Source organism: Carettochelys insculpta, chromosome 10 (assembly GCF_033958435.1).
Source record: "Carettochelys insculpta isolate YL-2023 chromosome 10, ASM3395843v1, whole genome shotgun sequence".
NCBI classification, from domain to species: Eukaryota; Metazoa; Chordata; order Testudines; family Carettochelyidae; genus Carettochelys; species Carettochelys insculpta.
This window is the reverse complement of record NC_134146.1, coordinates 9337157-9354307: the sequence shown is the minus strand read 5'-3', so window position 1 is coordinate 9354307 and position 17151 is coordinate 9337157. Positions and strand designations below refer to the sequence as shown.

General features: G+C 45.4%; 1 protein-coding gene across 2 annotated transcripts in view; it reads left to right on the top strand.

The window, feature by feature from the left end:
* KLHL6 (kelch like family member 6) overlaps window positions 1–17151 on the top strand; it is a 61960-nt gene that overhangs the window by 22900 nt on the left and 21909 nt on the right. For both annotated transcript variants that reach the window (XM_075004394.1, XM_075004393.1), the window contains exons 2-4: window positions 1359–1780; window positions 7901–8066; window positions 14115–14564. In XM_075004394.1, coding sequence (XP_074860495.1) covers window positions 1500–1780; window positions 7901–8066; window positions 14115–14564 — 897 coding nt within the window. In that variant the 5' untranslated portion in view covers window positions 1359–1499. The remainder of the gene's footprint in view (window positions 1–1358; window positions 1781–7900; window positions 8067–14114; window positions 14565–17151) is intronic.

Sequence of the window (17151 nt, the reverse complement as noted above, 5' to 3'; positions counted from 1 at the left end):
CTTCTACCTCCAGCCACAGCTGCAGCTCTGCATCTGGCTATGGTCCCAGCCTCAGCCCCAGGCTGTGGCTCTGTTCCTGGGCCCAGGCCTGCTCCCTCCTCGTCCATGTCCCTCCCCTGCCAAGAGCTGCAGCCCAGCTCAGAGGGAAGGAACATGGTCAGAAACAAAGGGGCACATGACTCTGAAAATTTGAGAACCACTGCTCTAGACACACTAGACATAATTTTAAAATCCATCCTAAGTGCAGCCATTTCAAATAATCTACTATAGCTTTCCCTTGCAGAGTCCCTTACCCCTAAAAGGGCAGTTTTCCCCTTCAGCCCCCATTTTAAGATAGCTAAAGGTGAAAAAAAGAAGTAACACTGTCCTTCGACTTTGAGTGAGTTATGCTGGTTTACATCAGCTGAGGATCTAGCCCCATATAATTCTTGTTTATTCACATTCTTCTTTCTGTGGAAACTAACAATATTGCTGACATACAGCATCTATTACCTCATGGGGGCAGCAGGTATCAGTCAGTATTTTTGAGTGTCTGAGTTTAATTGGGGCCCTACCAAATTTATGGACCATCTTGGTCGAACTCATGGCCACCAGATTTTAAAAATAGTTAATGTCGTGATTTCGGCTATTTAAATCAGAAATGTCATGGTGTTGTAATTGTAGGGATCCCGACCTAAATAAAGCAGCATCACAGATGTAAGGCCAGCATGGTATAGTATTGCCACCCTTACTCCTACGCAGTCTTCAGAGCTGGCCAATGGTCACCACTCTCCGGGTGCCCAACTCTGAAGGAAGCGTAGAAGTGAACAAGGCAATACTGCGTCCCCCTAAACTAACCATGTGATACCTCTACGGCTCCCTTTTGGGTGGGGACCCCAGTGAGAGGAACATAGGTCTCCGTGGTGAAATCTGTATACTGTAGCGTAATAACAGACAAAAGACCCAATTTCATAGAAGGAGACCAGATTTCACCACCTGTGACATGTTTTTTTGTGGCAGTGAATCTGATCGTACCCTAAGTGTACGGTAAACATGGTATAGATGGCAGGTCAGGTATTAGCATTTAAAATGATAAAGTGTGTAACTGTAAAAGTGAGAATTTATGTCTAACAACAGAAGTTTCTCACTGGCTGCACTCACTACCAGTGGATGGGACTTGGAATCCACAGAGTATTCCTTTCATTTTGGGTAAGTGGATCCAGATAATTAAAGGGCCAGTTTCAGGATGGAGAGAGCCCTTCCTCAATCACTTGTAATTGTCGTACATTCAGAAGCATCTTAAATCTTTTTAAAACCCATTGGTATTGCCTGAAATTCACAGAAACCCCCACCCTCCCACCCTTTGTTTGTGTTAACAGGATGAGAAAGTGCAAGGCTTCCTGTTATGTGTGTGTGACAGCTGTAGATAAGCGGAGAGCCCTGGACAGGAAATCCGCTTAACTTCGGCAGCGTAACTCATCTGAAGCTTAGGAACTCTTTCAGAGCGAAGCCTCAACGGAATGACACGGTCTGGTTCAAACATGGGGGACACAGTGGAGAAAAGTTCCAAAGAACCTCTGGTCTCGTTGGACAATGAGTGCTCTAGGAAGATGGGGGACCTTGTGGAAGTCTCAAGTGGTGACAAGGTTAAGTTTGATGACACTGGGCTCTCAATGGTGCTTCAGAACGGCCTGGAGAACCTCAGGCTGGAAAACTCTCTCACGGATGTCATCTTGTGTGTCAACAGCATGGAATTCTCTTGCCACCGTGTGGTCCTTGCTGCAGCAAGCAATTATTTCAGGTGAGGCAGTTTTAAAAACAAAAGCCATTTTCCCTCAGTACATGTAGGATGGGGACTTCTGAAGAGGCTCACTTTGGGTGAACTTTCAGTGGGTGTTGGACCCCTATCTCTTACCCCCTTTGAAAGCTAGAGCCTGAAATTAGGAAAGTAACAAAGTCAAACTTTTTGTGTCTACCTGAGATAGACAATCTGAAGGAAAACAATTAGCAGGTGAAGTGATGGACGGATAAAATCTTAGCCAAATATTCTGAGAGTTGTTGGTGCTTTACACCTCATCATATGCATCCTTGTTTCAGGAGAAGAGGGATTCACTACAATCATGAGGTAATTTTATTTCAGTGTGACTCCATTTGTGGAAGTTGTCTTTTTTCACTATTACTATGTGGTAGGGCACATGGTCTGTAAACTTGTTGAGAAGGAAAGAGGATGTGTGTCCTATTTCCTGCCTTTCCCAGGACTACTGTAAAAGCATTGGAGAGACGGGAATCCCCGTGCAGAGAAATTTTACAAATCCCATAAACTCCACTGTCATTCCTTTTAAAACTACAGTGAACTGCCCTCTTTATGCTACTGAGTGGAAAGAACAAATTTTGAGACTTCTGGAGAAACACAGTATGGGTTATAACATTTTCCATTATCATTTAGATCTTCACATTTGCATGGCTGGGATTTTTTTTACACTGTTGAGATGGTCTGGTGACTGATTACAGTGGAAACAAATCTGCAATCATTTGTGATCTGAGTAGGAAGTGCCAGTTTCATGGAGGCTTAGTGGTTTGACTCACAGAGATCACAAGAGAAGGGCTATTTTAGGCAGCTGAGACTAAAGCTAATGCAAAATGATGTTTACATGTGAAATGCGTACAGTGGAGAGCAGTGTAGCAGTAGCAGTCATGTGGAAAAGGGAAGCAAAATGAACAATTGAAAAATGAATTAAAATAAAGTCAATGAAAAATGGTTAACTGTCAAAAAAGTATTGTGCATTATTGAGGGATTACAGATTGACTCCCGCCAGCCAGTGGGATCCCCAGTGCCACACCAGCAGCTGTCGTCATCTCACGCAGCTGATTGCTATCAGCCAGACATCGGCTGTTGGCAGAGGACTCTGAGAGGATGAAATACCTCTTTGATATAAGGTGCCCCCTCAGCCCTTTGGGATATGTCATAAGATGGCCCCCCAAAAAGAGGGCAGGAACCGACCGGGTTTTGTCACGTTAGCGGGAAAGAGGGTTTCTTTGGATATTCAGTGTCTTCAGGGAGCACAGAGAGTCTAGAATTATTTCTGTGCTATTTGAAACCTCGAGATGTACGTATCTCATGAGCTGGCAGGGACCTTCAGAGGTCATGGAGTTCAGTTTCCTTGTGCTCACTGCAGGACCTACCACCATCCCTGACTGATTTTTTTTGTTTTTAATTTAATCTGCCCCAGAAACTTGAAAGCCCCCCCCCACCCCAAGGACTGAGCTTGTAATTTTGGGTTTACCAGGCCAATGCACTAATCACTGAGCTATCCCTCCCCAAACTGTTGCTGTTTTCTCTGAGAAGTAGGTTTAATATTCCACAGAGCTGGGAGGGACCTCCAGAAGTCTTCAAGTCCTCTGCCCTCATAGCAGGACCTGTCTTCATCCCCCACAAACGTTTATGTGTTTAATCTCACCTGCCCCAGACCAGTGAAATGTCCCCTCAAGGATGGAGCTGGTAAGATTGTGTTTACAAGGCCAGTGCTCTAACCACTGAGCTATGCTTTTCTCCTCTGCTATGCTGGGCTGAATTGGCTACATTAGGTCTGCACAGGGTCTGATACATTTTGAATGCTAACATAATATAAAATATTAATGCTAAACAGGGTTTGAGCAGAGGCCTGGCAGAGATATCAACTTCCAGTCCTCCCTCAGTTATCATTTCAGAGCCTATATAACATAATGCTTCTCGTGGAGTTCTGTATCCTTAACAGTAGTTTGTTCTCCACTCCAGCTGCTCAGAATAGATGATGTAAAGAAGGCATCAAATCAGAAGAGAAGCATTTTATCCCTAATTGCACAAGGTTGTGGAGAAAAAAAAGCCCACAGAGATTAGGGTCAATATTTTCAGAAGCAATCACTATTTGTGGGAGTCTGAAATTTGCCAAAGTTTTCAAAGTGGAAGTTACTGCCATGGGGGGTCCAGTGGACCCTGAAAATGTGGGGAAGCAGAATTGCCTGGCCCCAATAGGAATGCTGTGGGAGACATGAGCATTTCTTGATTTTACATCCCTGCTCCTCCCCATCCCTACCTGCTCCAACTTTCAAGGAGTGATGTTTTCCAGCTCCAGGGCTCGGCATGCCTCACACACAGTAAACAAGTCACCTCTCACCCCACAAGTGGGGGAAGTATTATGACCCCCATTTTAAAGACTAGAGGACAGGTGCAGAAAGGTCAGCCGCTTGTCCAGGATCCAGAAGTCAGTGCCATAGCTTGGGCAAGATGTCAAAAGTGAGGTCTGGAGCTCACCTATGGGAATGGAAAACCACAGGAACTCCACTGAGTTACTCTAGTTTCATTGTGATGATGTAAGTGAGATCAGAGCTGCATCTCCCTTGACAGTTAGTGCCACATGCTCACCACAAGACCACAGTTCACAGATCTAGGAGATAAAGGAATGAAGGCACAGAGCAGCTGCACCCTAGGACAACAGCCTGTTTCTCACTCCTATGAGGCACAGTCATCACGCAGACTTGCTGAATCGGGCCCTGAATTCTTTATCTTTTTGTACAGACCTCTTCTCCCTGTAACACATGACAGGTGTCTTTGTACTCAGGTGTCTGCCTGCCTGGATTACTCCAGATTTAGGCCAGATTTACACTAGACTTTACAGTAGATTGTAGATATGCATTTCTAGCTGGAACTGACATATCTACAATCAACTTATCTGGCTGTCTTCACTGAGGGAGGACGACGGGTGGTGCTGTCCTCTTGCAACTCAGGTCCCTGTCAGCTCTTTAAATGGCTCCCTGCTGGCTTTTGCTGCAGCTCTGCCAGCTCTTGCTGGAGCTGCGCACCAGGGCAAGCATCATATCTGCACCAGCCCTCTGCTCAAAGGCTATGTCTTCCCTGCCAGACACAACTAAGACCAGTTGTCCACCTTGCTGTAAAGCCCAAGTGGAGGCAAGGTACAGGTCGGTTTATTGCAGTGTAGCTAGTAGAGGTCAACAGCATAGGCCCTGCCTGTGGCTCACCTCACCGAGGTGTTTTTTGGTAAGAACTACAGTGCCTTGCCCCCACTTTCCATAGGGATCATTCATCTGTGTTTCTTATGCCCCTGGAAATACACCTTTCCTGGCAGTGAAGACTTTGGTTCTTAAGACGATTAATTCCCCACTTCGAACGATACACTGTTCTTCTAACTTTGCACGCATATGTAATCCTCCCCTAACAGAGAAAGATTTGGCAATCAAGGTAAAAAGGAGATAGAATTACATCTGAGATGCTCACACACATTTTCCTCTAGCTGTCGTCAAAAGCATGTTCGGGTACTTCTTACCTTACTGTTGTGATTGAATCTTTGGAATCTGGCACATGGCCTCTAAGAGATAGCTGAACTGAGTGACATAGCAAAACAGCAGCCATGGAGCTCTTTAAAGACAGACAAAATGATGTATTACTATTCAGTCACATAGATAATGAGCCAGCATTTAAAGTGCATAAGCCAGAATTACATTGGGAGTGAGAAGTCATCCACCAGTAGTAAATTCATCTTACAGAAGAACACTGCTGGAAGAGAGACTCACTGTTAAGAAATAGATTAAAAATTAAAGGACCATAAATGTGCGTGATCAGCTAACAGCAGTGAGGTAGCAAAGTGCATTTAGAGGGCTCTTAGTTAATTCTGTGATTTATTACTCTGTTAGGAATAGGCTTTGTCTACACTACACAGCTTTTAATGACACTACCGTGTTGCTGAAAGTCAGGCAGTGCAGCCACTGTTTGTCAGCATTTTTGCCAACAGACTTGCACCCCAAGGAGCAGCGTTCACATTGTCAGCTGGAGAGTGCTCCTGCTGACAACACACAGTTCACACTGACACTTCTGCAGCAAAACTTTTGTCTTTTGGGGAGGGGAGTTAACATCTCTGAACAACAGAAGCTTTGTCACTCAGTTGCCAGTGTAGACATAGCTTAAGATGGTGCAAGTGTGTTTCCCTTCAAACACACCATTATCAACAGCCTAAGGAAATTGCCAATATTAACAGCAAAGACAAACACAATTAACAGCAAAGACAAGATTCATTGCTATTGGCATACCCTGGTATCCAAACACACAGACTCCTCATCTCCACAGCAAACTCCAGGAGGTTCATCAAAGGGAGAAGCTATCTGGGAAGCAGAGACAGTAAGCCTGCCCTAAAGGCACCTGCAACTGTAAAGATCCCAGTCCTTGCTCTTCTGTATTCATAGGGTCTAGGATAGCCTGGAGCACAAGCAATAGCTCAGCCTCACCCCCAGCTCCCCACCCCAGGCAAGCAGCAGCTGGTCCTGCTCCTTGTTCTTCTCGATTACTGCTGCCTTCCTCCCAGCCCCCGTGTACCCTCCTCCCCCACACTAGCTCCCACCCCTTTATGTGCCTACTTCAGCAGCCACTGCTTGCTGGGCCACACTGTCCCCTGCCACTGGTCTAGGGCATAGTGGGAAACTTTGGCCTTATCTACGCTTATGGGAAGACTGTCACAGTGGCTGTAGATCCTCTGGTGGTTGATTTAGTGGGTGTAGTAAAGACCCACTAAATCGACAACAGATCACACTCTCTTCAGCTCTGATTCTCCACCAGAACAAATAGTGTAAGGGGTGTCAATGGGAGTGTTTCTCCCATGGTGCCCCCACCCCTGACAGTGGGGATGCCACAGTAACTCGATCTAAGGTGCATTGACTCCAGCTACGTAGCTGGTGTTGTGTACCTCAGTTTGACATCAGCTTGTAGTGTAGACCTGGCCTTAGACACGGTTACCAGCCACATGGATTTAGCAGCAATTTCTCTCTCTGACCAGTCTCCTGAGGTTCATCAACAGTACTCCTGATCAGGCAGGCCTGGGTGCCTATTGGATTTGGATTCATCTCTTGAAGGAGTAGCAGTGTATGGGCTGGGAGCTATGTGATGGGAAGCAGAGCATTCCTGTCCATAGGATGAATCAGGGAAGCCACCCCATGCTTTCGGGAGTCCTGCAGTGGCTGCCCCAACCATCCTATGGATGGGGTGCAGGCAGAGCAGGGGCAAGGCTTGGGGAAGGGTTGGGAAGGGGGTGGTGAGCGATGGGGCCTGCGGCAGGGGGATGGCCCCAGGCCCTGTGTGTGTGTGGGAGGGTGTTGTCCCAGGCACTGTGCCTCCCACAGGATGGCCTTGATGGTAAGTTAGAGTGGGGCAGAGGCTGCCACTGAGACTGGGGTTTCATACTGGAGAGTGAGTTGATGACAGCAGTATCAGCCAGGCTCCCAGGTGACACCTGCTGCCTACTGAGTCCTCACCTCTGTTCAGAGGCCAGTGCATTGACCGAAGGAAAGCCCAGCATCCTTGGGCCTACCTCTATCCCCCAGTCCTTTAATTTGATGCCTGTCCCTTTCCCAGAGATGGAAGAGAATGAAGTTCCGTATGTCCCATCCTACACCTGGACCAGCCTCAATTTAATCCTAAATGTTCATACAATGTTTTGGGAAGCATAGGTAAAATATTATCAACATTTTTACTGTTAATATTTAACAGATCTATTTGCCAATTTTATTTCACCTTCTGATACAAGGCCATTCTTTTCAGAAGTTTGTTCCTGAACCAAATGTCTTTTTTTAAATACACTACTTGTGCAGACTGTGTATTCATTTTACAGAATGGGCAGTATGTATCTTTAGCAGCTTTTATGTTTTTATCATCAGATACTCTCTGTAGATTAATCTTGCAACATTTTAAAATCTAGTTCTACAGTAGTAGGAAAACAACTGACAAAGAATGTTCTTTGTAGTTTTGCCACAATATTACCTGTGTAAATACAATGTAATCAGAAGAGCTCTGCATTGATATTGGCCGGTTGAAACCTGATAGCCATGCTTTTTTCATACTAGTCTTTCTTGGGTAACCAGTGACCAGCTCTTGTTTCAGGGCCATGTTCTGCAATGATTTAAAAGAGAAGTATGAAGAAAAAATCATAATTCAAGGAGTTGATGCAGAAACCATGCGGATGCTGTTGGACTACACGTACACCAGTCAGGTGCTGATCACGAAGCAAAATGTACAGAAAGTCTTGGAAGCAGCCAGCCTTTTCCAGGTTAGTGAAAAAGCACTTTCGGTGCTCATGAACTAATCCAAAGAGCCTGCTTCAGTTTTGGTGCCAGGACAACAGAATTCAGCACATGTGATCCAAGCACCACACACTTCTGTGGTGTGTATGGTTCATTAGAGATCTTTGGCTTCATATTTTTTATTTGCCTTCGACTCCTGCTAGGCATTTGTACAAACACAGAACAAAAAGGCAAACCCAGTCCCAAAGTGTTTTGGACACGTGCTGCCTGAAAGCTTATTGTATAATACTCTTAGGCTATGGCTACGCTAGTGAGTAATTTTGACAAAACTGGAGTTTTCTCAATGAAACTCGCTGCACATCCACCTACAGAAAGTGTTTTGTCGACAGTGTCAACAAAAGTCAGCACTTCCGCTGGCAACCTTCTGCCTCTCCTAGATAAGGAAAAGCGCCTTTGTCTACAGATTCTGTTGATAAAAAGGACGTGTGGATGCTCTGAGGGGGCCCTCTGTTAACAGACAGGGCTTCCAGGACACCGGGAAGCCTTGTCTGCTGTGTTTCTGATTGGTCGTTCTGTCAAGAGAGTGGCCGGTCAGTCCAGCCACTCTTGACAGAGCGGAGTGCTCTTGCGATGTGCTTTAGTTCATTGTCACACTCTGTCGACAGACATTTTGTTGGAAAATCTCTTCCAACAGAAACATCTGTTGACGGATGCTTCTAGCGTAGCTAAAGCCTTAGAGGGATTAAGTTCTAATCTTGATGAAGACAGACCTATAGGTGGCCTGCATTCTTCCAGAGGTCCACCTAGATGATTATAAAGTCCCTTCTGTCCTTAAAATCTCTGAATCTCACAAATATAAAAATCTGTGCACTGAGATTAGCCTGTTACCTTTATAATAATAGGAGGTAATACTTTGGAGAGGTGTGTTTGGTTAAAAAAAAAAGTACCCCACAAAGCAAAAAGTCATTTAATTTTAATAAAAGGTAGCTTTTACTTCTCTTCCCTCTCCTCCTCCATCCCCATGGTCTGAGTGAAATGGTTCACAGATGTTTTTGGCCTTCCTGTACTGTAAACTGCCAGCATTACAAAATCAAGACATTTTTTAAAAAAATTGCACAACTTTTATTCTTTTTCTGGGTTTTTTGATAGATCAGGATCAGTTTTCAGGCTTTACTCTGGAGCCATGAGGCCTAGACGTTTTTTTTTAATGACACTTGAGATTTGGCTACAACTGACTACATCTGCTTGGGCTTTAAGTGAAATACCCAACAGTCTGAGGCGCGTGATAAAATCCTGAGAACTGACAGCACTGAGTGAAGCACTAGCATGTTCAGCTGATAAGAATGCAGATCCTGGCACTGCTAAAAAACTCTGGAAATGTCTCCAGCCATCACCCCAACCCGGATGCACCTCTATTCTACACTGATGGGTGCTGGACCATTACTGGAGAATATGCCAGGGTTAACACAATGTGTTGCACAACATTCCACTTTTCGCTCTGTCTTTTGGCATTGTCCCCGCCCCTCAACAGCCTCTTAGAATCATAGAATCCTAGGGCTGGAAGGAACTTCAGGAGGTCATCTAGTCCAACCCCCTGCTTCGAGCAGGACCAACCCCAACTAAGTCATCCCAGCCAGGACCTTGTCAAGCTGTCTCTTCACCCTCCAAGTCTGACCCAGGCCCTACCCCTTATCTCACTGCCATGGGTAGGACTATGAGCAGCTGGTGGTTTTATCTATGTTAGGCTGCCACAGCCTCAGCTGCTCCTCTATGCTGTGACAGAAGACTCCTCTTCACCCAATCTCCCTGAATATTGACCCTTAGGCCCCAGCCAGCTTATTCATCACCCCCCACGCTCATACCCAACATGCATCCCATCTCTCTGTTAGAAGGGCTGGCAGCAGGTGTCCTTTCTGCTCCTAATGTAACAGCTTAGAGATGGTCCGGGTGTTGCCAGGGAAATTGCTTCTGTGCAGATGTGAAGAAAACAACCTTATCCCTGAGAGCAGTGCTGGCTGAGGGTGGCCTGCATACTCATTCCCCTAAGTGTCCACTCAGCCTCCCAGGTACCACACGAGTGTCTACAGAGTCAACAAGTCAATAGACATCAATATTTTTTTGGGATTACTTTTTAAAGTTAAGGCCCTAGTGAAGCTGTGAAATCCAGATGGCAGGGTTTGTAGCAATGGGCAGGGAGCAACCCTGCTCCAAATAATTTTGACCTGTTACAGATTTGTAGTTTTCTATTCCATTCCTTGTGTGTGATTTGCTTTCACACCACACGCTTCTGCTTCTTCCTGTCAATAGATGGAACCACAGAGGGTCATTCATAGGGCTCTCTACCCACTCACGAGCCTTTGAGGATGGAAGCATAAGCTATCTTGTTGCTATCTTGCCTGTGAACTCATACACTGCATTTACGAGGCTATGTAGAAATAGACTGAACATAGTTCAGTGGTTAGCATACAGGCTGTGGAGTCAGGACTTATAGGTTCTTTCCCAGACATACTGAATGACTGGATGACTAATCTTGGTTCTGCAGTGAATGAAAGCAGAGGACTGGACGTGATGACCTCTCAAGGTCCCTTCCAGTTCTAGTGTTCAGTAATCTTGGATAGGTCACTCATCCTCTTTGTACTTCATTTTCTTCCATCTGTAAAATGGATATAATGGCCACCTTACAGAGGGTAGCAAGCAGGTGAGGCTGTGAGGGTCAATAGGTATTTGCCAAGTGCTTTGAGATCTTTTAAAGAAAGCACTACTGTAAGGGGAAAGTATCAGTGTTAATAGCAAGTGGTAGGTCAATACAGAAATTCAATAGCCCTGGGACAGATAAGGTAGCATTGAAGCCACAGAGCTCTAGAGCAGTGTTGTGGCACCCTGTTGATACTTGCAGAGGAAGAGCTGTAGCAACAGCCACAGTATTTTGATTTGAATGCAGCTCTGTTCACTAGGCAGTTGCATTTCTCTAATCTCTTGACCACATGTAAATGCAAAACAGGAACCAGACAGTCTGTAACCAATGCCTGTCATCTTTCAACTTTGGTAAACAGCCTGCCTATGTCAACAGGATACAGGCCTGCCCAGAAAATTCTGCCCTCATCACTTAAACAAATCTAATTACGATAGCATTTAAAGTGGGTTTACTGTGTTTCACTTCTCTTTCCCCTTCAATCACAGCTATACAATGTTCCCCACAGGGGAGAACAACAAAATTAAATGGCCAATCTATTGACACTAAATAGAAAAAAATGAGGACGCTACTTTTAATTATTCACATTATGCCCCTTTATTAGTCTTTCCTGGGCTTTGTTCTTTCCTAGCTGCCTAATCAGAACAATATTAAATGCCAGTGTGCTACTCCCCTTTCCAAAATCACTGAGGCAAGCCAAAGTAAGCATGAGGGGTTACTATTAACCACTTGTGCTCCAAAAAGGTTCTCAGTGTATTGGGTTAATCACCCAAAGACTAGACTTGCTCACATTGTAGTCAGTGGATATGGGGATTAACAGGATTGGGATGGGGCTCTAATGTAATGGCCATTAACAAAAGTCGAAATGCATCTGTTATAGCAGTTCTGATGGTCTATTTCCAGAATCATTTTTGTTAATTTAAAAGGAAATGCCAACAAGAGAATTGTATTTCTGTCTGACTTTTAAAATCTATTGTGATTACAAGACTTAGAAGTTACTGTTTTCCTAATAGTGTCTACTCGGTGCCTCTGACTTTGGTAAGTCACGATCACTGTCTTGCTGATGGTTAGTCTTGTCTCATCCACAAGGAAGGTGGTATCACGATCACACTGGGCTGGGAGGGAGCTTCCTTGCAAGCTTGTTTTTCCACAGGCCTAGCATGACTAGGATTATTGGACAAAAGTTTCCTTGCTGGGCTAGCAATGGTGACCGGGAGTTGGTGCTAATGTAGGGAGGGTATTGGCAGCCACCTGCTTTTCCATCCTCATCTCATCTAGACCTGCTCTGAGTCCATGGGAAAGACCAGCCTGCAGCCCTGAGAGTCTAGACTACTCGACATCTCCACCTGGAAGAGAGGAACTGGTGGCACCAATGGGGACGGAGGGAATTTCTCAAAACACAGTCTGAGTGGATGTTTTAGCCAGTAACAAAGCAGCAGTGCTGCTACCATTTCAGAGCTTAGGGTCAGGAAGGTGACCCTGGCATGGAGCAACAAGAGTCAGGGAAGGTGGCGACCGAATGGCTGTCACCCATCAGGGAGGTGGGTTAACGACTGGGACAGGAGAAGGCCTCTCAGTATTGTCATGCATTTCTACATACACCCAAGCACTGCTGCTGTGTCGCTGTAGTGTTCGAGGTATAGGCTGGCCCTCAGGAATGGTGGTGTGGTTGTCGATCAGTTGGGAGCCACAGCCGTGAAATGGTTTCTGCCTATTTGTTTTTGATTCTCACTTACATATGGCCCCCTAACTGAATTTTCTGTGGGTCAGTGTCCCCCGACACAAAAAAGGTTCCCCACCCCTTGACTTAAAGGGAGCTGTCTCTGAAACATGGATTTTTTTTAAAATTAATCAATTTAAAACTCTTCAATCTGGCAGTATCCTTTTAAGTTACCATGAATCTCAAATGATTAAAGCAGAGCTGAAGCGAAGTAGGAGAAAAGTCCCCACAAAAGCACTGCTGTAAAACAAACAGCAGTTTCAGAACAGTGGGTCAGAGGTTCTTGTTACTCGGTGGGTGTAACCGAAATCAGAATCTGCCCCTCTGCAGACATTGTTCTTAATACCTCATGAGACAGGCAACTAAAGTTCTAAGACTGTATGGCTTCCTCCACCCAGATCCTGGCCATAGTCCCAAGGGACGTTTAACTTGATGGCCTCATCACCAAGCTGTCACAGAACTGACAGAACTGGAACAACATGGGTTGTGTTACTCTCACAGCTTCACCTGCACACTCTCCACCCCATGACTTAAAGGCCCATTTATTTCTTCTCCTATGCCACTCCCAATGTCTGGCGTTCTCTCCCTCTCTTTGGCTCGGTCTCCCCTAGACCTGATTGTAGATCCGCAATTCTAGGTGCAGCAATTGTACAGAGGGAATCGACTTATCTACAATTGACTTGCCTGGGCAACCTCACAGAGGCAGGTTGATGGGAAAAACTCTCCTTTCGACCTTGCTTACGCCTCGTGATATTGAGGAGTACAAGGTCGACTGCTGACCCCAGATAATTTGATTTTGCACATCTCTACTAGTTGTGCAAAATCGAACCCCAAACCCTGGACTGGGTCGATCTTCCAAGGAGTGTAGACATACCCACTGTGAGCTGACTGGCCACCTTTTGCTCCTTCAGATCTCCCATCAGGCTCACGCCCTTCAGTAAGGCCTCACACGTGTGATAGGCCTGGATTTTCAGAGGTCCTCCAGCATCCTCCACCAGCTTTTACTGGCGTTCTCAGTGCTCAGGACTTTGGAACACCACTCCCTAAAATGCCAGTTGATTGAAATGTTTAGCTGCTTGAAGCAGGACCAGGTCCTGTGTTTTCCCACAACACCAGCATACAAACAACACTGAGGTTAGGAAGGATGCTCTAGCAGATAGGACTGGCACTCAGAAATTCAGATTTAATTTCTGGGTGAGCCACAGTCTCCTCAGTGGATGACTTTGAGGAAGTCACTTAAGCTACTCTGTGCTTCAGTTCTCCATCTATAATAGGGATACCTACCTCCCTACATCAAAAAAATGTTGTGGGAATAAAAGCCACTCATAGCTACTCTCATTCTGTTGTGTGGAGGGCCATATATGCTATTTTTTATTTTATTCCTTACATGGTCTGTTATGATGCCTACCAAAAAACCAAACTCTGGACATTTGGTCGCTGGTGTGCTGTCTGAGATGCTGCTACTCATACTGTATTGTCCCATTATTTTCTTGTGCTCATCAACCTGTATCTGTGTATTTTTTCTTGTATGCAGATTGTAAACCCTTGAGGCAAGGGTCTTTCTTTGGTTTGTGGGGGCCTTGGCCCTTAGTTGTGGCTCCCACACACAGTCCCCAGTAGAAATATATAATAACTGCATGGTACTGAACATTTTCTTTGTAGTTTCTGCGGATGGTGGATGCCTGTGCCAGTTTCCTCACTGAAGCTCTCCATCCAGAAAACTGTGTTGGGATTCTGAGGCTGGCTGACACTCATTCTCTGGAGAATCTGAAGCAGCAAGTCCAGAGCTACATTATCCAGAACTTTGCTCAAGTGTTGAACTATGAGGAGTTCCTGGAGATCCCTGCTGACATTCTCTACAACACCCTAAAGAGTGATGACCTCTTCGTCACTGAAGAGGCACTGGTTTTTGAGACTGTTATGAACTGGGTTCGATACAAGGAGTCTGAACGGTTTCCTCTCCTTCCTTATGTTCTTGAGAATGTCCGGTTACCCCTTCTGGACCCTTGGTACTTTGTAGAGACAGTTGAAGCTGATCTGCTCATTAGACAATGTCCTGATGTCTTCCCACTGCTTCAAGAAGCAAGAATGTACCATTTGTCAGGCAATGAGGTAAGAAACAAATGAAAATGCTAATTAGGAGAAAGGAGGCTGAACCGATTCTAACTGAGGAATATATCAGACTGACAATCTCAGAGCTCAAATTTTGGAGGTGGAAATTGATATTTACAAGATGGCTTCGCAAATTAGTACTTCTGAAAAATAAGATAATTATGATCACTTACACTGGAAATTTAATTGTGAAATCTGAGATTTTTCTAGATAGCTTATATTTGAGAGTATTTGTTTGTTTATTTGTAAGTGAGCGAGCAAGCAAGTCTGTCTGTCTGTCCATCTGTTTGTTCAAGAACTCCTCCTAAACAGTAAGAACTAGGACCATCAAATTTGGCACGCAGCTTCCTCTTATGATAACTTAAAGCAAGGTCAGAGGTTGGTTGTACCAGGGCTATTGGATGTGCTTGGAATGCAATTGGTTTTCATAACACGGAAAAGGACCATTATACTGTGTAATGACCACAGCGGGCAGCAAGGGGCCAGAGATGGAGATTGTGGCCACCGCCAGCTCCTGCACCCCTCATGCCTCCAGTCTTGTGTCCTGAACCCCCTCTCATCTCCAAAACTCCCAATACAACAATCCCCTGCCTGGAGCCCCTCCTCATTCCCCAACCCTGACTTCTGCCCCCCATCCTTAGAACCCTGCCTGGAGCCCCTCCTCATCCACAAAATGTGACTCTTGCACCCCCACACACCCAGTCTCCTGCACTGATCCCCCTATTCTAACTCCTGCACCCCCTATACCTCAGCTACCCATCCTGAGCGCATCCTCATCCCAAACCCTGTCTTCTGCATCCCCTACCACCAGCCCCTGTCCCCTGCCTGGAGCCCTCCACATCCCCAAACCCCTTCTGTGACTCCTGCATCCCTGTGCTCCCAGCTCCCTGCCCTGAAAGACCTGACCAATGTCAGGTAAATCTTCTATTTTTAACATAAAACCATTTAAGAAAATACTCGTGACTCTCTGATAGGAGAGAGACCCCCTCACGCACAATTCCGCCTAATATCAAACCAAAGTTAATCAATATTCCTTGATGTTTTCCTAGTAAAAGGCAAATCAATAGTATTATTTCAGACATTGCTTTCTTATTTAATATTAGTATCCCAATTAATATAATCATCTATCGCCTAAAATACTTCAAAGAACTCCAATGGATCACATAGGGTAAGCAGTATGATACTGTCATAAACTGTTCCTTACATCTGCTTTCTCTACTAAAATGTCCTCTTTCTGTTGTGGTACTGTTGAGCCTCAAGGTTCAATTGCCAATAACATTGTTAGGGGTTTGAAGCAGGGTGAAATTATCTGAACTGGTTTTCATAGCAGGTCAGCCTGGATGATAATAATGGTCCCTCTGACCTTAAAATGTCAGAGGTATTAAAATATAAGTGAGCAGGAACAGCCTTATGTATACGGAGATACATTTGAGCTGGGTTTGCTACATGTCCAGAAGCATCCCCCGTGTTCTTGAGAATGACCGTCTGGCCACGCCTTGCCTCAGATCCTCTAGATCTAGACTGAACCTCACTTGATATGAAATACTCCTGTAGTTTCAGCTGAATATGTTATTCTTTCGTTCCCCTCCTAAATAAGTGTGGGATGGTCTTACGGACTTGTGTGCTCCACCTCAAAGGTGTCTGGGAAGCAATTCTCATTTGTGGGATGCTGTACTCTGTGGTCTTGGGTGAATGGGGCAGGCTACATGAAATCATGATTCTGGTAATGGTTGGAAAACCTGCTGCTATACTTTTGTGTGCCATATGCCCTTCTGCAGATAAAGCAAGTGCAACCCGCCTACTCAAGCAGTGCTAGCTGTCCTTATAGTATGAAAGAGGCTGAAGTGCAGGGCCTCTATTCAAAGGTGTCCTGAAATGGGCCCAATTCCATGCACCGGAGGCACTCAAGAATACTTGAAGTGTGGGTGTGAGCAGGTAGATTGTCTACCTTTTGTTAGTCCCCATAGCGACGTCTACACTTGCATTCCTCTTTCAAAAGAGGAATGCAAATGAGGGAAAGGAAGAACTGGCTGTGAAAAACACAGCTGGGTCTCAGAGACAGAATCCTAAACAGAGGTCAGTATGGCAGATTAGCACAGGACTCATGACATGCATGTGTGCCTAACTTCTGTGCCTCAGTTCCCCACCTGTAATGTAGGGGTAACAGTGTACTTGCACTTCATCTTAGAAGGAAAAACTCTCAGAATAAAGAATTGGGAAATCGACTGACGGGCGGTTATTGCAATCAACCTGGCAAGTCCAATATTGGACAGATAAGCCATGAGAGTAGCTGCAGATTCAAACACTGCCCATAGATCCTCACTGCTGCTGCTAACCCCATCTCTCGAGATGAAAAGGGGCCATAGTAGTACACCCCTGCCTCCTTGAGGTGTTGAGGTGTTCCAGGCATGGTCCCATCTACCCTGGGCATAGCAGGCGGAGATGGAAGTGGAATTCCCTAACTGAGCTTCTGCCCTACTTTGAAAGTTACACTCCTGCCCTACCTCCTGGCCCACAAGAGGTGATCGTCAGATGTCACAACTTCACAGCCACGAGTGAGAGAGACTGCTTGTGCTTCCTCACAGCC